This window comes from Phaenicophaeus curvirostris, chromosome 6 (genome assembly GCF_032191515.1).
Source record: "Phaenicophaeus curvirostris isolate KB17595 chromosome 6, BPBGC_Pcur_1.0, whole genome shotgun sequence".
In the NCBI taxonomy this organism is placed as follows: Eukaryota; Metazoa; Chordata; class Aves; order Cuculiformes; family Cuculidae; genus Phaenicophaeus; species Phaenicophaeus curvirostris.
In genome coordinates, this window is record NC_091397.1 from 17215887 (window position 1) to 17242461 (window position 26575).

General features: G+C 36.8%; 1 protein-coding gene across 3 annotated transcripts in view; it reads left to right on the forward strand.

Moving 5' to 3' along the window:
- Positions 1–26575, forward strand: part of MPP7 (MAGUK p55 scaffold protein 7) — a 152767-nt gene that overhangs the window by 43777 nt on the left and 82415 nt on the right. For all 3 annotated transcript variants that reach the window (XM_069859439.1, XM_069859438.1, XM_069859440.1), the window contains one exon: positions 11992–12110. In XM_069859439.1, the coding sequence (XP_069715540.1) occupies positions 11992–12110 (119 nt within the window). The remainder of the gene's footprint in view (positions 1–11991; positions 12111–26575) is intronic.

Genomic DNA, 26575 nt, shown 5'->3' on the forward strand with positions numbered 1-26575 from the left:
AAGTTGAGATGAACAGTAGGGGTGTGTGTGATGACTGGTGCCTGATGCTGACAGTTTTCCTTGTTTTAATGTTTAAAGAATGCTAATGTGTCCAAAAGTAATGGCTATGAACATGGTCTCTAAAGAAAGAAAAAGGGCTCCAATAAAAGAAAAATCTTAATTTAAAAATTGCATTTTTCTAAAAGCGTGTTTTCTAATGTATATCATGCTTCAAATGCACCTTCAATAATTATGGTGTGTGATGAAGCCCAGGAAATGTATAGTAAAATATGATATGCAACACGAGTAGCTTGTTGTTGGATAATACTGGTTGTTAAATGCAATTTGTTTTCTGCTGCAAGTTGTAAATTGTTTCTTTGTTTTTTTCAAATTAAAATTGGCATTTGGAGGCAAAAGAGAATTATTTATTTTCTTCTACTTTCTTTATGGTATTTCTTGATGGGGACAATAGATGCTTACTTTTTGAATGCTTACATCGAACTGTGTTTTCTGCCCTGGTTATAATACAGGTGGTTTCTAGTAAAAGCTCTTGGTTTTTTTTTTCTGCTGTTAGTCTGAGATTAGAAGAAAAGAAACAGAAAACTATGTATTTTCTTACCTCTGTTGTTCCTTGGTGGGTAGATCAGTTTTCCTCTTGCCCTGCCTGAATAAACTGGTGGTGTAATGTGTAGGAAGTTGAAACTCATCTGATCCGTGAGAGGATGGTCTGGGACACTGTGGTGTTAGGTGCCCACTGAGTGACTTGCTAACAAAAATGCACCATTAAGGTAGGGACACAACTTCATTTAATCTGTCTATAAAGACTCATTATTAGCGCATTCATTATTAGTGGTCTGTCTTCTTTTTGTGTCTATTATATCCTGGTGAAGTAGAAGTAAATCCGGACTTAGGAATGTAAGAAAGTTGCCAAGTCATGGATTATCAGAAACTTGAACAGTAGTATGGAAACATTGTTTTCTGGTTTTGTTTTTTTTCTTTTTAGTAAATTTAGGCATCAGACCACTGTCAAAAGCGGGAGAGTGTTCATGATGGACCACATTTGATCAGACTAAATGTTACCGTGCTTGTGTTAATTTTACATTGCTTTTTCTTTGTCAATAGATTTTATTAGGGATGTCGTTATGTCCTTGCAGCTGCTTCCTTCATATACATCCTTCTGTTATATCATGTTTTAACCTGTATATTCTTCTGAGCGCAGACTATGTCTCTTAAATCTGTTTTGAGAGACATTTACAAGACTTCAAACTGTCATAAATCAAAAACATGGCTACAATACTTTGTCTTTTTAAAACACATCTTATTAATTAATTTAGATTTATCAAGTGACTTCGAAATTAATCTTGTACTTTACCAGTCTGATCTGGCTTAACTCTAAGACAGAAGGGAAAGACTTATGTGTGCATGTGCTTCTTTCTCTTCTACTCTACGTTAGCCATGGAGCGATGCTGTTTTTAAATAATAACAATAATAAATTACTTGTTGTTTATAACATGTGCATAGTCCTGCTCTTCCCTTAAGGTTTACAGCCCTGTCGGTGACAGGTCGAAGTTATCTTACAGCAACCACCTTGAACGGAAGGCTGAGCTGCTGCCTGGGGCTGCATCTGAAGCTTGAAGTATTTTCTGTGTTGCAAAAGTCTGCTTGAACTCTGTGTGCAAGCCCATCAAATAGAATTTGAAGACTGAGAAAGACGACTTTCACTTTTGCAAGTAAAGCAAGTCCGCGAGTTCTGGCATTCACTTATCTGATATGTTTAGGAAGATTTAAGTTTGCAGTCCTGCCTTCACAGTAGTTGATGGCAGCTTCATTGCTGACTTTGGTGAAACCAGGATGACATCGTTACGCTTTAAGTGTTGTTTTAAGTGTGAACAACATCATGAAAGATTTCTCTCGACCCTGTGTCGAGCTTGCTCAGCTGACATGTTTAAAAACTCTTTTCTATTTGTCCTTAAAAACTAGTGCATAAATGTGCAAAGCAGACGTTGTGCTTTTGATTCATGTGTTGTCAGTGAGAAAATCACGTTTATAGGCCAGATTTGGCCATCAAGTAAAACTGTGCGAGATTGCTTAAATATAGTGAAAGTCAGAAGCAGTTCTTCAATTTGAATGTAGTGAATTATAGGAAGAAAACATGTTCAGGGCTTATGTTAGTTTCTTCTTGAGTACCTATAGGAGCTAATGCTGTGCCAGATAGCGGATTTTTTTTTGAATATTACAAGCCTGTAAAACTGAATACATGTTACTTTTTTAAATTAAAAATGCCCAACACATTTGTTAATAATGAAACGCTAAGTTCACATAGTCTTCAAAATAGTCATGGTTTGGTGTTTTCCTCTCTATTTTGTAGTAGTACAAAGCAAAGCTATGAAATCTGTTCTGAGTTTGGGTTATTTTTCTGAACTGCACTAGTAGTAGTGTATTCTGTCCTTTAAGAATTCTCTTGACCTCTGAAGCTATGCACCGTTGACGTGGACACAGTGAATACTCGTGGAAATATTTTGCCAGAATATCATGTTGGTATGATAGCTCCATAGTCCATATGGATTACTTCCCATGCATGTAATGTGAAGTTCAAAAATGATTTCTCAGTCATCTGAACACCAAAAGATGCTATCCTTGCTTTTACTGTTTTCCCTTTATTTGCTACTTGTGCATTTTAATCAGCTTGCCAGTTTTAAGGTAATATTTCCTAAGAATGTTTGATAATGAAAAACATAAAAAGATGGAGAGAAAAAAAGAAACTGTAATAACATGAAGGAAAAGCTGAGTAGTTGGCTGAGCTGAGAGAGGGACATCAGAAACATTTGTAGCAGCAGAAGGACAAATTAAGCTGACGTGGCTAAAAGTTCTAGCCTTTGAAACCAGTGTTCAGAATGAAGAGAGAGAAATCGGGGAGTTCTGTTTTTACAGCCCGTTAAAAAATGTAATAATGTAAAATGATGTCCAAAGATCTGGGCTCATTGTTATGAGATGAAAAGAAAGGTAATTTAGGAGAGTGATGAAGGAAAGATTTCTGGGAGTAGCTCTTCCATCGGAGGCTGACAGGCTTACGAGGCGATTGAATCCGGCTCCAAACTGCCTCTACGTCCCTGCTGACATGCCGTGGTGGAAATGGAGCGTGGGGAAAGCCTTCACTTGCCTGCTTCACACCATTGCTTACGACTTAGGCATAGGTATGTCACCACAAGTGTAGTATATGAATGCCTTTGGCTGCATCAAGATTTCAAGGCTACTTAAATTTCTCACCATGCTGTAATGGAGAGATACGGCTAGATTTTCATGAAAACCGATATGCTAGCAGAGGCAAAATTTGTACTGAATTAGTAAATAGAGCCAATATTTTACTGTGCATTCTTGAATTCTTCCCGTCTCCAGCTGCCAGAGGCATTAAATGGCTTGTAGGCTAATAGTAATATGAAAGATTTGGGAAAGTATGAAACATAGGGCTAGCTTTAATTGCTATCAGATTTAATTTTTAAATACATAACTTACTGGTGTTGGAAAGGTGATTTATTTTGGTATCAACTTATTTATAGTGACTGTTGGAAAACTTGTTCGAAGAAGGGTGAAATTTCCCTAAGCTGTTCTGTTTGGGTTAGTATTTTATATTATGTTAGACTTATTCAGCAGTGTGGAATCAGAAAATGTGTGCAATTATATTTATTGATAGTAAATTCTTTAAAACTGTTATTGGACACAAATTTAAATTCAAATGGTCTGGCAGCTGCAATGATTTTTACTCTACTTTTTTTTTTTAATTCTTTGTGAGCAACATGTAGTTTTGTGGTAAATTTGAAAATACAACAGCATATATTGTTTCTAACCAGAGGCTTAAATGTATAGCTACGTTTGGTCCGAAAGCTGTGATTACAGAAATGGTTGTCAGTTCCTATTGATGCTAGATGGCCTTTGCCAAGAGCACGCTATCCTGCTGTACCACTGAATTGTTGCTGTACCCGTGTCCAGATTAGCTACCAGAGTATGTGTATTGTGTGCCTTTGCTGTCAAGTGAAAGGTTCTGTGGTTTCTCAGTGCAACTTCAGGTCAAATATTGGCTGATTTAGAAACACTGAAGCTGTTAAGGTAATTTAGTAGTAAGAGGTGGTGAGTAGCTAGCCTGCAAGCTGTTAGTTGCCTATTGTGGAACACAGTGGGTTCAAATATGGCTTTACTTTTAAAAAGCTAAACACCACCTCGACAAAGCATATTACGGATAAACTATGAAGTACTTTAATAATTTCAAGTACTTTTCCTATACTTTCAAGGTATGACAATGATGGATGGATGTGACTCTAAACTTTTGTATATTCCTATGTAACTCTATAGCCTTGTATAGCAAGTTTATGTCTCTATTGCATATATGACTGACTGATGTCATGGCATAATTTTTTGAGCGTTTAAAGTTTAAACTCAGTCACACAGTGAGACACAACACTGAGAATATATGGGCATGTTTTGGAGCATCAGTAGAGCCTAGGATTGTAAGACTTTTTCTTCTATTCTCAAGACACAATGTGAAAGCTTGAGATACGTGGTAATCAAATCATATTTCCAGTAGTTTCAGACACAAGTGACTTGGAAATAGGCTTGGCTTCTGTTGTTAGAAGTCTTTATTCAGTATTTTAACCAAATATTGTGTCCTCCTTTTGCAGATGTAAAATGCCACTTCTAGCATTCCTTACCACCCCTCCCCAGTGCCAAGACTCTTAACCTTGCAAACTGTGGCTAAAGAGTTAAACATGGCATGTGTGCCCAGTGACATCTTAGTGCTGGAATGGCTTCTTTCCTGACTGGCTGCCAGGTACTTGACATTGCCTCCTCTGCTGTTGATGAAGATACAGATAGAAATACTAAAGACATATCAAGCAGATGTCTATACAAAAGACCAGTCTATTAGTCGAGGTTATTCAAGGTGTCATCACCTGTAGGATTTCTTGGAGGAGCCAAGAGTTTTCACAAAAAATATGAATGTCAAATATTTTTGAGCTTTCCTCAAGCTGCTTATTAATTTGTGCTTGATAGGTCACTTTAAATCAGTTTTCTCTATATGTTATTTTTGCAGATAATAGGAGAGCTTTTGAACAGTCATGAAAGTAGGTTTTATGAACTATCAAAGTATCCTTGTTGACACAGTGTCTGGTAACTACATTTTAGTTTTACATTTTGAAGCAGATTTGGTGAGCTGTACTAGCAAGGACTCTGCAGCAACAGTCTTGCCCTGTCTGAATGCAAATAAAGATCGACTACTTAACTTGCGTCAAAACCTAACGGTATGCAGCATGCTAAATCTGAAATACACATGTTGAGACAAATCCTAAAAGACCAATAACTGTTTCAAACAACTGCAGATTCTTTAGCTCCGGGAGCCAAGTTCCAAAACTAAAGACTTTTCCATTTTGAAGGAAATAATGTTTTTAAAAGTGGTGGGTTTAAATGATTGCTCGCTTTCAACATTTTCTGTCATAATATTGTTTTAAGGTAGGTTAACAAATTACTGTAGCTGGGAGGAATAAAAATTAGGTACAGCTTCTAAGTTTAAAGACTGTATTGCCCTTAGTGAATATGTAATCGTGTTCTTTGAGGACACTTAACAGAAAATTCTTGTTTTCATTAGGAAAAAAACCCCACAACATTGACATTTCAATTCCTGTGTCATCCCTAAGGATTTCAGCATTTTACATTTTTTGTGAATTAGCAAATAAATCAAAAGAGATATTTTTTCAAAGATGCTGATCACTTTTATGTCATGATTATCTCATTCCTATATTCTGTACCTTTGAAAATTAGGTTAACATTAAACATTAAGGTTTAACATTAGGTTAACATAAAATTAGGTAAACACTAAACTGCAAAATAAAAAAGGTACATGCTGTAATGAGTTAATAATTCTTGTTCTGCAAAGAAAAAAAGGTAGTCTTTAACTTTTTGCAGTGTCAGGAAGCCCATATGTTTGGTGGAATTGCTTAAGATAACATAAAAAAGAACTATTTGTAGCACATAAAACTGAGCACATAGTGGTCTTTTTACAACTAGCGTATGATAGGATGGTGCAGTATGTCTGTCCCAGCACCTATTTGTACTGCGTATGTTTTTATTTGAACCCGTGAATAAATACTGATCTCAAACTTGAGAATGAAATAATTTTTAATATTTGGTGTTGATGACTGGTTTTATTGTGCAGCAGCAAGAATGTTAGAACGAGTGTTTCTGCTGCAATGCTGTTTGCTTTTGTGTAAGGCAAGTGTTGTGTGAGCCTTTATAGAACCATCAAGTACAGTTCAAATGTGAAAAAATGTCAGCTTGTTATAAATGGCAGCAAATGGTGCTGATTATTTTACCTTTGACAAAGTGGAAAATTTAAAGGTTGGTGTGTCCCATTTTATTAATACAATAAAATTTTATGGTGTTGTTCTGGGCTTAGATATATGTTCTTTAGTGTTTATTACCCCTGAGTTACTGTAAAAAGTTTCGATTTGAAGTCTGGCATCATTGTTCAGAATGCTAATTCAGGAAATTAATTAACATATGAAAGCAAATGCACATCCATTTGTCTCCATTTCTTTTCTTACGCTAACCAAAACAAAGTTGGTTGTTTTCTTGTAAAACGCAGGAGTGATGGAACGCAGAGACCATATTTTTTATCATTTAGCACTAGTTTATAGCTTCCACAGACTTGTCCTAATAATGAAGCTATGAAGGATATGACAAGAATGGTGATATTAAATTTCTCTAGACTAGCAGTAAATTTTTCCATTCTGATGTCAAGAATGTAGAGCATCTGGAATCTGCAGTGTGAGTGGTTCAGTACGGGAACGCTTTCATCAATTGCTTAGCCATTTATTCTCCTCCTAGGAACAAGCAGTCTTCTACAGAGTATAACGCTACAAAGGAGGCAGTTTTCTAGAACTGGAAAAATTCTTTGTCTCATTGTTTCCTCTTTAAAAGCTTTCCATTGCTGCTTTGTCTTAAATCATTGCTTGTGCAAATTTAGTGTATACATTTTTAAATTGGAATTGCCATTATTCTACACTGTTTTTCAGACTGGATAGAACTAAGGTGTATTAATTAAGCTTAGGAAGATCTGAAGATACTCTGAAGACAAGAACTGCTTAAGTGTGTTAAAAAAAAAAAATTAAATTTATTTATTACCTTTTTCAGCAGGGACAGTGCCAAGTTTTCAATCATAGCTGAATTTTCCCTTGAAATTATTTCTTTAGTCCAAGCTGGTAGGATGGTACAAACCTTATTCTGTGGCCATTTAATCTGACTTGCTCTTGCAACAAGTCCAGAATTTTCAGTTGTTTCGCTATCCATGATAAGCTGTTGTAAATTTTAGCTTTAGATTATGTGTGTGTATTTATACTATCTACATGCTCATAGTTTATATGGACTATTTCTGTAGGCAAGGTTATGTAGTCATTAGTTTTTAATTGCCTGTGTCACATTTTTTGGCTGAACTATGTTTAATGAAAAGTGTATTGTATTCCCAGTATTAATTTATTACTTCTAAATTTCTTTATTCTTGATTCAGGTAGTCAGGTTTAATAGACTATATAAGCACCTGTAAACAATTCCTTCCCCCTTCCACTTTTAGAAGAGTTTTATAGTATTTCCATGTGCAATGCTTGTCTACTTTTATTAATATTCCCATGCTGTAGACTTTTACTTAGTTCACGTAAGTATTAGATACTGTACCTAATTTATATAACATTAATATAACAACATAGCAGCATGCTACTATCTAAAACTAGGATGTCCCTTGTTTACCTGAAGTTGACTACTCTTACGGCCACTGGATCCTGTGACCTTGTTTAAGCTAGAAAGGGCCCTTTTTCCTCCTTTCTTTCAATGATTTGAGATTGTCAAGGGATGGTTACATTGTGTTCTTAAATTTTGGGGTTTTTTTCCCCCTAAGTTGTAGGACTGACTGGGACTTACTTCCCTTTTACAATTGCAAATAGTCTTGCATCTCTGTGTTTAAGCTCATTGTTAACTTTTTAAATGCTCATGTCTTCTGGGACCTTTGAATAAATGATCTGCTTTTAAAAATCGCAGTAAATGAGTTTTTCTTGTGTAGGTCGTGTTTACTTTACTGGATTTTGGCACCTGAAGTATTTTGATACTAGAAAATCCCAGTGACATATGATTCGTTTTAAATATAAAAGCTGGTTAAATTTAGACAAGCTAGGCTAAAAAATATTACAGTAACTTGAGTAGAATAGCAACAGCATATTTAAAAAAAAGCATTTTTTTTGAAGACTCTACAGTGTCACAAACATCAGGCATTAAAAAAAAAACAGGATTTTTTTTTTTTCTTTTGACTTTCCATGTTTTTTTTTTTTGTTAACACATCTTCTAGGTAGTTTTTTAAAAGCTCTTTTGGTTTATTTAAACTGTGGACATTGTTCCAAAAGTGTATGCAGAATACTTTTTCTAATAGGAGATCCATGTATGTCGTATGACTCGGAGGTGGGACTTTGAGAAGCATTGAATTGAGATAAGGAGCACAACTGAGGCCTGGCAGCCATGTGCTTGCAGTGGTGGTGTTCAGCTCTGAGGCGCTGATATGGCTCGTTCCATGGCACATGTGATGAACATGCACTTTAAATTTAACGATACAGTTCATCTGAATATAGGGAGTACACCTATGACCTTCTTCAGAGTTAATTTTTTAGTTTAGGAGTGATCAAAAGTGCTTGGTATATCATCACTTCAGTCTTTAGAATGGCTATTGAGAAGATTAAAAAAAAATGCATCTGGTTTCAACAGGATGACAGTACTAAAAACAGTGAGATACTTGTGTTTATTTCAGGGGTCTTTGGCTCTGGCTTACAAAACCACCTGAGATGTTAGAGGTTTTGCAGAAGGTCTGAGGTTGGGCTGAAGTAGTCTTTGCTGTTAAATTCGGATTACTTCTCTTGCCACCTGGCAGCATCAATTTACAATAGCACCTTACAGGGCTGCAGAGGTTTGAGCTACTGCCCTTTAGGTGCCGGAAGGATGGATGTGACAGGTTATCAGGTCTGGTAATCTAAATTAGGCTGATACATAGTTGCCAGTGCAGTGGTGTCAACTTTATTACCAGTTTACTGTAAGTTGACAATACTTTTGTCCTTGTCCCTGTCACAAAAGTACTTTCTTTTAAATTGCATTTGCTAGTAAAGTCATGTGCTAGCCATAGTTTTCACTGCTTCTTCACACTTGCATAAATAAGCACAAGAAACAAATAAAATGTGACATATTAGTTAGATGGGTTTGTGTGTAGAAGATCCATGTGCTGGTTTTCTTCATATATAAAATACATATCTTAATGCCCATCTGAAAATTTTTGATTCTGTGGTGCCCAGTAGGAAGTGACAAGAATAAATGACACTGTTTGTAAGAGTAAACTGTTACGGTGCTAGCACCTTCTGCGGCCAATATCTTCTGTTTAGAAGGAGGCTATAGCTGAGTCAGATGATCCGGAATTACACAGATTTAAGTTTTGGCGTATTTTAGATCTTTGTCTACTGTTCTGTCCTTTCACCTGATTTGCATTCCGTTCCTTGATTGAGATTTTTTTTTATTCCTGGCTACATAGTGCTCAGTTTCAAATGAAGTCTGAAGAGCGGGAGTGTGGTATTCTCTGGCATACTGCAAGGTGTAGTGTTTGGGTTCTGCTGCTGCTGTGGAGAGCAGGGTTCTGATTTCCTTCTGGCTGAAAACTGTAAAACACTGGAGTGTAGACCCAAAGTAGGGCAGCACTACAAACATAGCCTGAGATTGGATAAAACCTGTAAGCATCTGTCTAAATTTTCTCCACTTCCCCGGGAGCGATTGGATGTACTGTTGTCGAAGCTGTCAGTAGCACACCAGGGATGTGGACATGTTTCCCTAGAAAGGGTAATTTGGAGCTATAGCACACGTAAAGTCTACAGACACTTCTGAGCTGGTTGTAGAAACCTTAATATGTGTAAGCACCTGCAGGTTTAGTCAGTCCTGCAGTGCCAGCAGGCGGGATTTTTCTCTGGAAGATCTGTGCGTGAAACCAGTCTCATTATAGGCAGATTTAGTCTTGTCCTGTGTCGCTACTGTAATAGTTAATACATCAGGAAACATGAAATTTCATTTTATTTTCACTGGGGATTTAATTATCAAAGCTTTGAGGAGTTACAAGGGTAGAATAGTTTTATAGTTCGTTATATGTGAAATTTAAGCAGATCTGATAGGTCAAGGAAAAGAAAGCTTACTCTGTTAAACATCTCTTACTTGAAGGGAGTAGATGAAGTTAATATTTTCTTTTTCTGAATTGCACACACGAATTGTTCTTAAACAGGTAATGCCACAATGTAAGCTTATATTGAACTTTCTATTCAATTTTCTAACAACCTTCAGGTTATTCTGAGGTAAATGTACTGGCAGTAACAAAAATGGCTGTGTGCAGAAATGTAAAGCTGAGTGTAAAGAAATGTTTTAATTTTCTAAATGAAAATGTTTTTGAAGCATAAATCACATGGAAAAAAACCAAACATTTTTTTCCTAAGTGCTGAAGTTCTAATAGTCTGGAAAGTTGAAGCCAGGAGTCCCATTCAAACCTCTGTTCCCTGCGTGTCAGCTCAGTCACTGACTGCATCTCAGTAGGCAAGGGTCAACGTTCTTTTTCTGTCCATGCAAAATTTTTTTGGTTTGAGTTGTATCCTCTTTTTGCAGTAAAAGCATAAACAAGAACAAAGTCAAATAAAAGCAAGATTCTAAGAGAAATTAATGTCAACCACCAAAAAAACCCGCTTGGATCACAAAAAGAATGTCTCTGGAAAATATTCAGATCCCAAAGGTACTCTATGTAAGTTTGAAAGGGCTGGGTAGTACCTACCTGGAAAGTCTGTGAAATATTCTATATCATTAGTTTTAGGGAGATAATAGGCATAATAATAACAAGCAACCTATAATTTACAATGATGTTCTTTACCAGTAGAATAACTTGTAAATATGTCCTTGTGATGAACAGCAGCACTTACTCAGACTAAAAATAATAACAGCACCGTGTATTTTGGATCCCAGGAGAATATTGGTGTTTTTGTAGACAGCAGACAGGAGAAAAAGGCATTTTGTCCTTTTTACCCCAAGTAATCCCACTGGAAAATTAAACATGTGCTATGAATTGATATCAACTTATGCCAGGTTACCTCCCTAACGAGGGCTGCTACAAACACTGTTGCTACATTTCTTGGACAGCAGTTTGATGGCCTGTGTGCATGATGGATATTTTATGCTGTATGCTACTGTGGAACAGTGCGCTACTGTGTGCCCCTCGGAGATCGCTGGTGAGGTGTGCCACAAATAACTGGGAACAGCAATTGCTTTAACCCTATGGAGAATCTCAAATACCTGCAAATTAAAAATGTTACTGAAATAGGTTTTTTTGTGTATATGTCTGGGAAAAATGTGTTTGGTTTGTTTTTTAGGGTGTAATGCTGCAAAACAGAGCAGTTCCTTTTGTCTTGGTATGGATTCCTATTGAACACAGGATAAAAAAATTATTTAGCAATATATTAGCAAGAAATATTTGGAGAAACCACGAACCTTTTTTTTAATGGACCACCCTATCCAGTTTCTGTTCTTTTAAGGAAGTTTTTCCTATTCATGACTCATTTTGCTTTTTGGCTAACATCAAGGGAAATGGAATAACGATTAAGCAAAAGAATGTATGTTTTTTTTCTGGTTTTGTCCTTTTTTCAAAACTTTTATGAATTTTCTGCATAACCTTGTGTAAATATATATGGATGTAGAAGCTTGACAACTGTGGCAGAGTACACTGCTAATACTAGCTTCTTAGTGTTTTTTTTTTTTAAATGTCCCTTTTGGTTCTACAGGTTAATGTTTTGCTGGATACTCCAGACTCCCTATTCATTTAAAATGACATGCTCCAGGCAGCCAATTACACAGAACTGTTAAGTGAAATTAATGAGATCACCCCTAGATTACACTTTGTGTTTTATTTTCATTTTATAGGTCTGTACGAGCTGCTGGCTGCATTGCCAGCCCAGCTGCAGCCACATGTGGACAGCCAGGAAGACCTGACCTTCCTCTGGGATATGTTTGGTGAAAAAAGCCTTCATTCACTGGTGAAGGTAAACCACATTTAAGTCAGATTCTCTTTGAGAAGAGCATATGGAAAAATGTTTTGAGCGCCATCTAGTAAACCAGGCATCAAACTATTGCTCAGTGAAGACAAAACAGCCTTGTTTTAAATCTGTTTCTGTCAGGGGTGGAAGTTGTTAAATAAGATTCTCTACCAAAAATACATAGATGATTTCATTTAGGAGTGATGTTTTGGCAGTGTAACACTAATGCAGCAAACATATGTTGTTTGCCCTTGTTTAGAAAAAAAAGAGTATGAAATAGTAGCAGGAAATCTGAGACTTCTTTATGGTCAACATTCAAGACCTGGAGTTTAGCTTAAATAAATAAATGTTCACAGCAAAAATTAGAAGGAATATGTTTTCTGAGGTCAAGTATGGCAACAGTTCAGTAGCCACATTAATTTAAAATAATTTCCTTTAACAAAGTCAACTGAAATTCTAGTAAGCTGTTTCTTTCATTGGCTTGCCTCCATTTAAAATTGTGTTTTGCACATAAATATGTTGGACCTAAAGTATGACTTAAAATAAGTTTGGAAGAATATTTGAGTAAATTGTTCTGCTATGAAAATCGTCAACAACAAGAAATCAAAGCATGCCATGGGAGTATGCCGAGCTACCCTGATAATGTTAAAATTGCTTATAGCAGAAAAATGGGACCAATTGGATGGTTAGAAATGTTCCACTCCTGCAAAATGACAAGTGTGTCTTCAGTCTCCAGTACAAAGCTCATTCAAGCTGGAAGGAAATTCTCAGATCTCAAGTGAGTCCATAGGTGGTAGTAACATGTGCTGTGAATATATCCAGACTCACACATAATTGAGTAGAATTTGCTGCTCTGTCAGTCACTGGTCTAGAGGAAGCTTAAAATTTTTCAGTGTAGGTTTGGAAGAGTCACCTTTTTCTATCTCTTTCAGCTATATTATTCTGGAAAAAGATGTAATAATGTTGATACTTTGCCAAAATTATTTTCAAAATAGCTGACAATTTACATATAAAGGTAAACAAAAGTATTTGCTGGTAGTTGATACACAACAGCAACAAACAGGGTAACAGTGCTTGCCAATAACTTGCTTCCCTAAAGAATTTAGCCAAAATTTTTGAAGTGCAGTGATTCCCAGACTCCTTACTGCTTTGCTGCAGCTGTCTGTACAGGTGGGTCAGAAGATCACTGCAAGGGGAACACCAATCCTCTTTCTAATACAGGCTGACAGTGGTGTTCATCTAAACAAAATGGTAGGTCATTTGTTAAATTAGTTTTCTTTCTGGATTGGGCATTAAAGAAGGGTAGGTAGAAAATGAGCGCGGACGTGTGAAACATTGGCATTTCAACATTTGCTTTAATTTTCTATTGAGGCAAAACCTGAACTTCACTTGCTCCCTTTTGTCCTTTCCCCCTAAAGAAGACAAAGATAGTGGTACTCTAAGTGGCTTACTCATCTTGAGTATACTCACAGTTTGGAAAAGTTCGCTTTCCTACTGTCTCTCCTAGTTGGGTGCCCTAGTTACCTCGTTGTTAGTTATTGCAGGATGGATTGGTCTTTAATGAATTCTTACTTGTTAAAATCAGAGAAAGCTTTCTTGAGGCAAATAGAACGTTTGTGGGATTTGTGAATGGTCGCTTTATTGTTGTTACAACAAGAAGGTGTTATATTCCAACTGTCTTTCTTATTGTTATTATTATGTTGTACGTTTTAGGTCCAAGTATTAAATATATGTGTAACTGATCCTGTAAATGGTTCTTTTAATGGCCTATTAAGTCTCACACTATTTAAAAATAGACTTAATTCTTGAAGCTGTATCTTTGTTGTTTAATATGTCATACTAATTTCATTCAAAAGACAAAGTTTTTTAATTAAAAGAATTAAGACTGTCAAGAGCATCTGGTCTGATCCAGTGCATATCACAGGCTATTGAAATTCATCTTTTCATTTCTATGGAGTTTGAGTGTAGAAAGTAGAGCAGAAGAGCTTTCAAAAGGTTGCCTATTTCATATCTCTGCCCCAAGATGGGCTTAACTGCATTTGAAACTCATGATATTTGTTTGACCTTTAACACATTTTTAGAAAGATTATTTCAGCATACTATCAAGTTTCCAATAAGGCAGTCCATAGCCTTTTTGGAAGACAGCTATAAGAGCAGAAGAATGAACCCCATGTGCCATAGTTTTTCACTCTTACAAGGCTTCAGAAGTGCCAAATCTTTCATTCTGGGTTCTGGTGTCTTATTTGAAAGACTTTTTCCTAGCAATAACTTCTTAAAGTCAAATATACTCGCAAAGACAAATGTTTTTAATTCTTCAGGCAGAGAATGATGACAGATGATGACAGATATTTTGTAATTAAAAAAAAAAATGCGCTAGCTTAGAGCCAAGGATGTTGCGATCCTGGTATGTGTCGGTTTTGGAAGAAAATGAGCATGGGTATACTGCTAATTAGGCACTACTGTTTCTCTGTTTAAGATAGACACACTGCTTAATAAAGCTTTCTGTGTGGGTCTTCTTACCTTATTGGTTAATAATTTAAAAAAATAAAAAAGAGCTTTTTTTCTTCTAAGTTACAAAATGGATAAAATACTACACATTGCTTGAAAGGTTTAAATATGAAATAAACTTTCTACTTTTTCTGCAGATATTCTAAGTTTTATAGGTGTTTAATTGTTGTAGTGTTTTCTGTATGGTTATATACTATGGCATTTCGTTTGCTATTCTGGGTGTCTTAATATTCAAAAGAAAGAAAAAAAAAAAGAAGACAAAAGCCCAAGCTTTGTCTTGGAGTTCTCTTCATTCTGTATTGTTGGACAGAATTCTCTTTGTGAACTTGGATCCGCCTGAGCTGTTCTAAGAAGTCAGAAATGGAAAAGTTGTATTAGATCATCCAGTCCATTCCCCTGCAAATACTGGATTGTTCCCTACAGTACATTCCTATTGTAGTGAGTAAAACCAGCAAAAACTGATGCAACTGTTCTTGCTGTCTCTTTTCTCAATAAAGGAATCTGTTGACTAGATTTTAGTTCATGAAGTACAGACAAGAGAGACCCCACAACTGTTGTTGACAGTTTGGAAGAGAGAACTGGCTCTGGATAATGAATGTTTAAAATTTGTCTCTGCTTCCCTCGATTTGTTACTTCCTTGTCTTATTGCAAGACTCTTAAATTCTACCAAAAAATCTTCAGCCATCTCATTACCTTCTTTATAGCAGAGATCCCAGTAATTCTGTAGAGATTTATAGAAGAGAAACCTGAAGACTTGATCCTTCAGGGTAGTTATGAACACATATAGCTGAAACCTTAAATAGTACACGTGTGCTCTGCTTAGATTTTTTTTTTTTAGAGGGACAGAAAGGATAAATAAAGATCTCCTCTAACTACTATTTTAGCTTATTTTTAGAGGAGATGCAAGAATTTCCATGTGTGTTTGGTTGCTGTTAGTGCACTAGACACGTGTTTTACTGTTTGTCTGTTTAGCTCCAGGATGAAGCTTTTACTTGCAGTGTTGCCTTAAGCATTTCTGGATGTGGATGTAATGCTTGAGAATCGAATAAGCTTATCTGTTGGGCTTCTACTGAGGTATTTCTTAAGTACTTGCAGTTTACTGATTGATTTTGGCCAGCTCAGAGCATGCTCAGTTCTTTAGCCAGTACTATCCTTTGCATTATGAAAAAGAAACCACAGCAAGTAGTGTTGCTGTTCCTCTTGATATGGAAGAGTTTGTGTAGTCAAAAAGCAGTATGTGTCACCAGAAGAGAAAAGAACTACTCCAAAAGTAAGAAATATTGGATAAATCTGATTATATTATAACTGCATAATATTTTGGTAGCTGGTCCTGCAAAATTTCATTTGTGCTAATTTGCTATTAGTTTCATCTGGATATGACTTGCCTTGAAGTTCTGAGAAATTATTTTGTATGTGCTGATGTTTGTCCATGTCAATGGCTAACAGCTTTTCAAAAAATAAGTCAAGTGTGTCCTGGTGTGATTTCTTTGGCATGTAAATGGAATCACATGATTACCACAATGATTGTAATATTTGGGCTATATATGGAAGTATTGGAAATTTTTGGTGTGAAGACACGTATTTTTTGATATGTAAACGTAGATACTTTAAGCCTGCTGTGGTTCCTTTGGTAATGAGAAAAAATAAAGACAGCATTTACAAAAAAATGAGCTGACTTTGGCAAAGCAAAAGGGGTGGATTTGACACATGCTTGCAGTGATAAAAATCAACCGTCTGCAGATGATGTGCTAAATCTTCAATCTTGACTGGTACAAGCCAGGGCAGTTTTTTTAAGGTCATAGTTTTTAGTCAGAGTTTTACAGAAAAACTCCATGAAACAAGCTGTTACTCTGTAGGATGAATGGCTTTGCATCTCCAGTGCAGAATCAGAATCTCAATCAGGTTTCATGGCTGGTTTTATCTTAGAGGACAGACTAACTCGTAACTCTCTAACCTTGCACCTGGGAAGAGCTATGCAGGTTCTTTTAGCAGTCATGGAAGGGTCATATGGTGCAGCTTCTTCTACTCTGTGATGTGTCAGATATTCTGCAGCCAGCATTCAGGTGAGTGTGGCACAGATCATATGTGTTCACCTCCCACATTGTGCATCCAGATGGTGAATGCTCCTGCCCAGGCACAAGCTCAACTTGTTTGGGTCTTCTTCCTGAAAGCACATAGAGGAAATGGACTTGAGATTGTATGAATTGTTCTGATGAGTTCGTGTGTGACAGCTACAGTTGTTCTGAACTTATTGTTCTGAACTTTTAATGTGGATGACCCATGGATGGAGGGAATGCTATCTGTGTATGCATCAAAGGACCAGGAGGGTGATTGTGGTTGAGGAGGGTGTATTAGTGTAAGATTTTAGCACGACACAGATGATACAGAATGAAGGTTGGAGATTCTACAGAGATTGAGTTGGCTTTCTTCATGGCAGCCCTATGATGTTAATGTTGGCTGCTTCTGCCCTTTGTTTGAAGCAGATATTGAAACATTTTTTTGCTGAACATAAAAAAAAGTTATTTAGTTTCTCATTACTTTGTTCTTCATGTTTCTCTGGAACTAATGTTTATAAAATCTTCATAATGTATTGTTGGAACTGTCTGTTTTCTGTGGGTCACAAGAACATTCTTCCTCTGTTAGTCATTGTTATATAGAAGATGGAGAGAGCAGGGTGTGTTTGTGAAGAGATTTTGATGGCTAGTATGTTTGCACCTGTTACAAGAATGGTGAGGGTGGTTTCTGATTTTAGGGCAGACAAAACTAGCCACTTCAGGAGGGGATCAGGGGAGCTGTGGAACCCTAGAGCAGCAAGCCTGGAAAATGCACTAAAAGAGAAAGTGGGACTGGGGTTTGGTAGACCACAGGTAGCACCTAACCTTAGATCTAACAGAGAGGGTGGGTTGTGGTTTTAGGGGGAAAGCACTGGAGAGTTGGAGGGATATATGGACCACCTTAGAGTGGGTAGAATTATTGAAACTGATAGCTCATTAACAAAAACATTGCTTTGGTATTGAAGTCCTTACGGTTCTTTACTTCTGAGTTCTCAATCATATTTATTTTTAAAAAACTGTGCCTCCCTGGTAAAGGGAATAGTCTACAGTTTTGTAAATTCATGTGGAGGTCTGAAGTGCTGTTTGCTTTGGAAATGGGAAAAAAATGAAGGAAAAGACAGTGTGAGTAAGCATTTACCACCTGGCCATATGGAGGTGTGAGTGTGGTAGTTGGCAGCCAGTAACAATTCATGGTCAATGAAAAATAATTGTTCTTCATGCTCTAGAGGATAATGAAGCAAGGTTGCTTCTCATATTATAGTTTACATCTTTTTGGTCGGAGAAGGCATGCAAAGCTTACTGATGGCAAGAGTAAAGTGATTGCTTCTGTAACACAGACTGTCCAAACAGTGCACAGATGCGATATGGTGTGCTGGTTTGAGAGCTTTTACTATTTCTGGCAAGGGGAGAAGACATTTACTAGAGTTGAATTCAATAATATTGATATACTAGAGAATAAGTAGCAGGTTTTTGTCTTTCATTAAATCCAGATCATCATAGGTGAAGGAAATCTTAATTTTGGCAAGATTGTCCTTGTTCAGTGGATGTCTCTTGTTGAAAGAGGCATAGTGCAGTCTTGCCTCAAATCCTATCAACAAAACATGTGATGTGCAATGTTTTCAGCCCTACAGAACTGTCTGCTGATGAAGTATATATGGATAGTATTAGGATACAAAAGCTGCATGGAAGAAATGAAGTCCTTGCCTCATTGTCTGGAGAGGTATCTTGATCTCCAGTTAATTTTTGAAGCTTCCTGCTTGAGTTGTAAGTGCAGAATATACATGGAGGAGTGCTAGAATTTCAGTACTCTTCTCATCCAAAGTATTTGTAGGTAACGGTCTAAGTCATATACTGAAATATAAACTTGCCACATGCTTTATTCTTATGTAAGGGTGGAAATTATTGAAAAAATAATAGTCTGTAAGAAAACCTCTTGATGACTGACAGTAGTTTGCAGTCGTATTTGGAGTAATTACTACTCAAGCAGTAAGTCATTTTGCTTCTATCAAAATTACTGCATTAAAAAAAAGTGTAATGCAAGGTGTTATTCCTTATGAAATGCCACAAAAATTTAGTGTTACTGTTAGTTTTGAAGCCAAAGTTGATTTTTTTTTTTTTGAGACCTGCTCAATAGCCAGCAACTGAAGTCTGCAAGTAAAGAGATCGCTCTTAGCTGGAGGCAGTCAGCTGCCTTTAAACTTAATTTCCATGGGAACGGTGATCAGATTAATCAAAATAAGGTAATTGAAGTTTTATAAAAAATAGTACAGGATCTTTATTTTATTCAGGCTGATATTGTTTCCATGGAAACATTAAGGAAAAGGTAGTTAGCACCCAAACATTGAGCAAACGATTGCTTCTTTTGTTGAGATGGGGGCGCGGGGGGAGTCTGGTGAATGTGTGTTTTGAACCCTTTGACTTTTTTGAGTTCTTATTGTATAAACATGCAGTACATCAGGTAGTAGCTGGTCAGAAATAATCGAAATAAAAATGAATACCTGTTTAGAGTTCTAGCTAAATGCCTCAGCTTTCCACATATTATGACACATAACAGGTTTACTGTTTCTTCCCTGAGTAAAGACAAAGTTGTTTTGTCATGTGTTTTTACCCATACATAGCTGTTCTGATTTGTGTCTTTAATAAAGTGAAAAAATGCATCTTCAATTTATTGTAGAAGTGGTCAGGCATAGCTTTGGATGGTGTAAACTTGTTTATAAGAAAATACACATCAGGTTAGTGCCAAATGGATGGATTATTGCAATTGTAATGAAAGATGGGTCCTATGTGGTGGTTCAACAAGAAGTGTTTGTTGTAATTGTATCTAGTAGACAGTTTACTAGGAAAGTCAGCAAGTGGACGTAAATAATAATATTTGTCCTGAAGCCTATTAAATGGGTTCTGCTGTAAAAATACATTTTCCTATTTTTTTCATATGCTTTTATTTTGTGCTTTTTGGTAGATATTTAACTGGATGTCTAGCATTAATTTCTTTGTCAGAGGTTTGGTCTCTCCAGCATCTTGCACTTTCTACATCAGAGTTGCTAATGTGTTTAGCAATAGACACTTGAAACTTTTCATCTAGATTTTAATAAGGAAGTCCTGTTCTTGTCATGAACTCCTCCTTTCAGCCCACTTTATTAAAAAAAAAAAGTCACAATTCAAAGATTAGTTTCCAAAATATCAGTTAAATAGTCAAATAGTCTTGTTGACAGTTTAGTCCCATAAAAGTGATGAAAGTTGGGTTGATATCAGAAATCTCTACAAGTACACTGTACCAACAAACTTTTGAAATGAAAAATAAAGCAGATAAGCTTATTAAATCTGAGGTGTGAAGTGTTGGTCTATGACTATTACTTGAAACTTGTGAATAAATCAGTGCTTTGGAATGTGAAAACACTTTGATTTAGGTTAAAATCCAGATGGAGGCATTTTTTTTTGGATCAGCAATAATTGATTTAAAGTTTCTGCTGGGAAACCTCCAAAGAGTAGCAGAAATCCAGCCAAAATGTACTGGACATAAAAGAAATATATCAATCCTTCCAAGACAAATAGTTTGTAATTTCATTGTTACTGAGGGGGCAGTGTACCAGCCTTGTGATAAAATGGGTGCAACAGTTAGGGCAGTTTTAGAACCCAAATTTATGCCTATACCCAGATTTTTCTTGTCTTAGGACGCTTGTACAGTATTTATTTAACCAAAGTGATACATTTTTTGTCTATGGTATTGAGGCCAATCAAAGGTCTCGTAAGCTGCTCAGTAATAATAGTCTGATAAATCTAAGACATCCAAGGATAACGTAATTTTAAACTGTTTTTCTACAGTGTTCTTTTCCCTTGGGCCGAAGTTCTGTGGCAGAACATGTGAGGGAGTGTTTAAAACATTTTTTTTTTGTTACTGTCTTGGACTACTTTCCATTTAAGAACAGAAAGTCATAACTATCCAAACAAGCTCTACACTGCAAAACCGTTGTAAGAGTTTAAGAAGACGGGATGTGATAGTTACAAAAACTTTTTGAAGCATGAAACCTGCTACAGTAAAATTTAATAAAAACCTTAAAAACATGATTTAGTAAAAATGCCTGCCTGTGTTTCCTACCAGCAGGTTTTGTTACTGTTTATGTTAACTTCTCTTCTCTTTTTGGAAATCTTGGTTGTGTCCATTCTCCAGGTAATCCCTGTGACGTTAATTTGTAGTGTTCAGTAATATATGTAATATTACTTACATCCTCATTATCTCTCCTCCTTTGTATGAAATACAGACACAGTTTTTACTCATCTTTTTCTATTCCCCATTACTTTTCTTTCATCTATGCTGCTTTAAGCATTTTTTCAGTCATTGCTATTATAACTCTTTTTAAAGCAGGGAAAGAAATGAGCAACATAGCACGGTACATGTGCAGTATTCCTTTAGGTTTACAGATAGCATTGTTTGTATAGCAGTGTTCTCTTAACTACAGGTTGTTTCTCCAATAGCTGTTTCTGAGTATCTTTGTAGAATCCAGTGCTCACTTTGCAGATGTGGTGATATCAGTGCCAGTTTACTTCAAACATTAATTTGACAGCTGCGGCGTGTAAGCGCTTAGCGCACCGGTGCTACCCATGTGGTGCACAGTCACTGCAGAGTAGCCAGTAAGATACTGAAGAAATAATATTTAAGAACATGCAAAGCGTAAGGTTTACTTGTCTGTGCAAATCGAGGATAAGTAATTTACAACAGTTAATTACTATAACTTGACAATGCCTTCAGTGAAATGGCAAAACCTAAATGCACAGATTCACTTTGACCTTGCACCTTCAGTATGGTGGTGTAGTCCACTCCCATGCTAGAGAGATGAGTTCCATGCTTTCTTGCTTCCGCTGAACCTCTCTAGGGTACCTATGCTATAGAAGTCTTCCCTGTTCTTGTAGTGACAGTTTTAAAAACATTGACTTGTCTGAAGTTAAAGCTGTCTTACATTTATTTTCATAAAAAAAGTGGTGCCTCAGTGGGCCATTTAGAGTTGCCTGTTGCATACATTATAGTCATGTATTTTGCAGCTGTTTTCCCCTCATCCACTTTTTTTACTAGGAGAGTATTTTCCCTCTGTATGTCCTCCCATGTACGTCTTCAGGCTTCTTATATTACTTATCTACTAAATAAGGATTGGATTAATTCCTTGTCTCTTAGGGAAATTAAGGCAACAAGTATAAAGGTGAAATATTTGTGTGCCATGTTAACACGGCCACATAAATTCCTAGGGAAAACATTATTCTTGCCTAGTTTTCATGTATTTGCAAAGTTATGCTATTTCATGACATGCGAACTTTATGAGATATTTAATCTTTTATGCTGGAGTTGGAGGGTGTTATGAGAGCTGCCAAGTGTAGCCTGACCCAAGGACATGAGGACTCCTTTGTCTTGGCTGAAGACCCCAGTCTGATGTACTGAGAGATGGATGCTGTTCCCGTTTGCTGAATGCCTGTGCCACTAGCCAGAGCAGTGCCTTTACCCACGTAAGCACCAACAGCTGTCATCTAAACAAAAAAGCAGACAGCCTGGTCCCATTTCTCCTTTCCAGCTGATCAGGGCTGAAGTTTGCCACTGAAAACGCACATCTCTTCACTCTGGATTTCTAAGCAGAACCAAATTTACAGATTCCTTAGCTACCAGCACTAGTTCTAAATCCAACTAAACAGCCATTCCTGGACCCTGGGTGCTTTACTGAGTCACTGGTTAAGATCTTGAGTCCTTCCAGGTATTGGTCTCCTTTTACTTGCTGGTTACTCAACTTAAGGTTGCTAACAAGGTACATGGATTATTAAATTAAACACACCCTGCTCTCATCGGTTTCTGGACTTGGATTTCACATGCACAGGCATACGCCCACCAATATTAGTGATGCAAAGGAATAAAATAATAATCCATTCTCACTTGAATTGCATTTCTGTTTTTAATTTCACTATCTGTACTTTCACTTATTGTACTAGCTGCATTAGTATGCAATTCTTGATACATCTGCTGGTCAACGAGGACACAATGCTACCTCAGAACGGTTTGTTTCAGAGAACAGCATCCCAAGCAGGCATTTTTGTTCTCCCCTTCAATTTCAGGTTGTTTTTCCTCTGATTTCTGTCCAGCTGCCTTTCTCCTTCACCCTCTGACATGAAATCATTGCTCCCAAGAGGAAGAGACTTTAATCTTTGGAGCCACTGGCTCTTTTCTTCCCCAGTGGCTCTGCTCCGGTACAGTGTGACCCTCCATGAAGAATGTGATATTTACTGAGTGGTGGGGGTGGTGGGAGGTAAACTGTCTTATTTTGTCTATTGGAAAGTAGATTCGTGTTGTCTACATATGTCTTTTTAAATTTTCTTGTTGAATTCCTAGAATTCACAACCTGCAAAAAGTAAATGCCAGTAATGTAAATTATTCACAAACACAGATGATTCAATTATTTTGACATTTAAGAGTTAAAACCACCCAAATGTGCCAGCTATAAATGGATTATGTATGGGGTAGCTTCAATACTGCTTTTGGTTTAGAATGGATATCATCTTCATAAAGTGTCTTCAGTTAGAATCTGCTTTACGGATTAGGTTTCATGGAAAAGAGCAGTTTTTGTTGAGATTTAGTAATTGAATAATCCAATAATGACACTATTGACATACATGATTTTAATCAGGATCTAACCATAAATCAGCATGCAATTTTGAATTTCCAAGTTGCAAACGTTTCAGGGAAAAAGTAACCCATGATTGTAATCATGTTAATTGGCATCTGAAATACCAAGTTGGTTATATTGTAGTGTGGTGTGTTGTTTAACTACAAATCATACCATAGCACATGCCAAGCAACAAAATACTTGTAGTTGTGTGCCTATGCTCTTTCATCTTGAAACATCCCCTTTCTACCAGTTTCTGACCGATTTTAACTAATAAAGTGACAAAGTTTTATTCTTGTCTTCTCCCAAAGTGAGAATTTTCCTCTTGTTACAGCTTGATCACATCTTCTGTCCCACTTCCGCTCTAGCTCTGTGGTTTCTGAGTATGCATATTGGTGTTTTAATTTATTAGATATAGATTATTCTCTATTTATTTTTCAACTTCTGAATTAATTTTTAATCTATAAGACACATTTAATTCCGTTTGTGGTATGTGCATTTATTCTCCTTTTATTATTCATATTAACATTTTCACAACAATTCTGGCTTCTCTGTGGGAATCTCTTGTTGTTTTTTGCTTATTTCAGCTTTTCCACTGTTTTTTTAAACCTTTAAGACTGTAGGTAAGAGTGACCTCTCCTCGCTGAGGCTGGTTTTTTGAAGATGGATACAGAGTGCTTCAGTGTATTTCAGTTGAGCTGGGGAAATTCAGCTAAGTTGGATCAATATTTGTAATTTCTTGTTCTGTCAAGTGTAAATTGACATTTTTGCATAATATAAAAGGAAATTCGTTGCTTTTGGTTTTGTTACCTCATCTATGGCATAAAAATGTAAATAAATATCCCTGGTTAATGATACTTCTTCCTGATATTTACTTTTTTTCTCATTTCATATTCAAATGCAGTGGGAATGGGGCTAGGTCATGCTGCGTAATGCTTCGGTTGCATCCTGCTTGAAAAAAGGTGTTGGGGGCCAGTTCCTGGTTGGAAACTGGTATCCCAGTAATTGATACTTTTGATACTTTTGTATCCCTGGTCTGTATTTTCATAGATCCTTACTTCTTGAAGAATAAAATTGCTAAACTTATTTCTGTATTATTTTTTACAGTGGTAGGACTGCCAGTACAGCTCCCTTATCTTGGTTACTGTCATCTCCTCTGTCATTAGATAATTTCTACTGTTTTCTACCAGTTTTCCCAAATCTAAAGATATGGCATGGCCGTAATTTGTACACCTGTACAAATACATTTGTGTTAGCCCTTCCAATTTAAAAAGAAATTAATATGTTTGCTTTGATTTGAAGCTTCCTGTAAAATGGATTTGCATGTTTGGATGGTTTAGTGCAAAAGCCTGAAGTGCAGAGGTCTGAAAAGGTAGAGGGAAATGGCAGTAAATCTCTTCTAAATTAATGCAATTTCTTCCCAATATTTTGTCATTATTTTTAATGCTCCTCCTTATCCTGCAACACTCACATTGCACTTCAGTGTTAGTGTTTCTCTGTCCTCTGCAGGAAAGACTGAGAATTAGTTGTATCTATTAATTCAATTGTAATTATTTGGTTGTACCTGTTTGGGACATTTTACTCCTAACACAATTGTTTATCTTTGTAAATAAAATTCAGATGCTATTTTCCTTTTTTTTTAAAAAAAAATTCTTAGTTGGTTGGCAATTAATTTATTAGAAAAATCTTTGTTTTGATTTCTGTTTAGTTTAAATTGTAGCCTGGCACCAGGCTGTACCGTGCAGGCTTTGATATTTCCTGTTCTTACATTCTGTGACTTCTAAAGTACTTATTGAAAGTCTTCCAATGATGGTTTTTATTGGTCTTATTTTTTCTCCCATATCTACGTATTTTTCTACACTTTTTCTATTTTTCTGAATTTTTACCTACTTTTACTGTTATTCCCAGAATCAGAAGTTAAACTGACTTTCACCTAGTGCCAAGTGTAGTAGGAAAGAATAGAAGATCGTCCTTTACCAACCATTGTAAAGTGCTTTTTAATTTTGCTCTCTATTTTTTAAGACCCCACAGCTTTATATTGTAATATCAACTTTAGGTCTGGGATTTTGCCAGAGATTTGTCTATCCCTCATTGTCCAAGTTCCTCTTGACTTGCTTTGATTTTTGGAAAGTTGTGCTAACTGTCAGTCATTTTTTTTTGCAAACAAGGGAAGATCTGAATGCAAAGCCAGTCCTTGTAGGTGTTCTTTGCTCTCATGACCATGTTTTCATTAAAACATATTTAAGTAAATGCTTAATTTCTCATTTGTGACTTATCCTGATAGTTTTAAATATGTCCTTAATTTTAGTCAATAATTGGTTTTGATTTTGTTTTACTTTGTTTTTTAACCTGAACTGTAAGCAGGCAGAGGGAGAAGGGAACAGTAGTGTTTTTAACTTGCCTGCCTGTTGGCAAAAGCTGATAGAGATTTTGCCTGTCATAGTTTGCATTTAAGCACCGTCATGTGCTGCTGGTATCTATTTGTGTAGAGAGAGATATATATATAGTTGATGTATGAGGGGTCCACTACTTCAGCTTTTGCATTTGATACTCTTTAGCAGTATTTATTTGCATGACTGAAGTCACAGAATCACAGAATCACCAGGTTGGAAGAGACCCACAGGATCATCGAGTCCAACCATTCCTATCAAACGCTAAACCATGCCCCTTAGCACCTCATCCACCCATCTTTTAAACACCTCCAGGGAATGTGACTCAACCACAGAATCACAGAATCACAGAATAACCAGGTTGGAAGAGACCCACCGGATCATCGAGTCCAACCGTTCCCATCAAACACTAAACCATATCCCTCAGCACCTCATCCACCCGTGCCTTAAACACCTCCAGGGAAGGTGACTCAACCACCTCCCTGGGCAGCCAGTTCCAGTGCCTAATGACCCTTTCCATGAAAAATTTTTTTCTGATGTCAAGCCTTGAACCTCCCTTGGTGGAGCTTGAGGCCATTCCCCCTTGTCCTTGTCCCATGTCACTTGGGAGAAGAGGCCATCATCCTCCTCTCCACAACCTCCTTTCAGGTAGTTGTAGAGAGCAATAAGGTCTCCCCTCAGCCTTCTCTTCTCAAGGCTAAACAACCCCAGTTCCCTCAGCCGTTCCTCATAAGGCCTGTTCTTCAGCCCCTTCACCAGCTTCGTAGCTCTTCTCTGGACTCACTCCAGAGCCTCAACATCCCTCTTGTGGTGAGGGGCCCAGAACTGAACACAGTATTCGAAGAGCGGTCTCACCAGTGCCGAGTACAGAGGGAGAATAA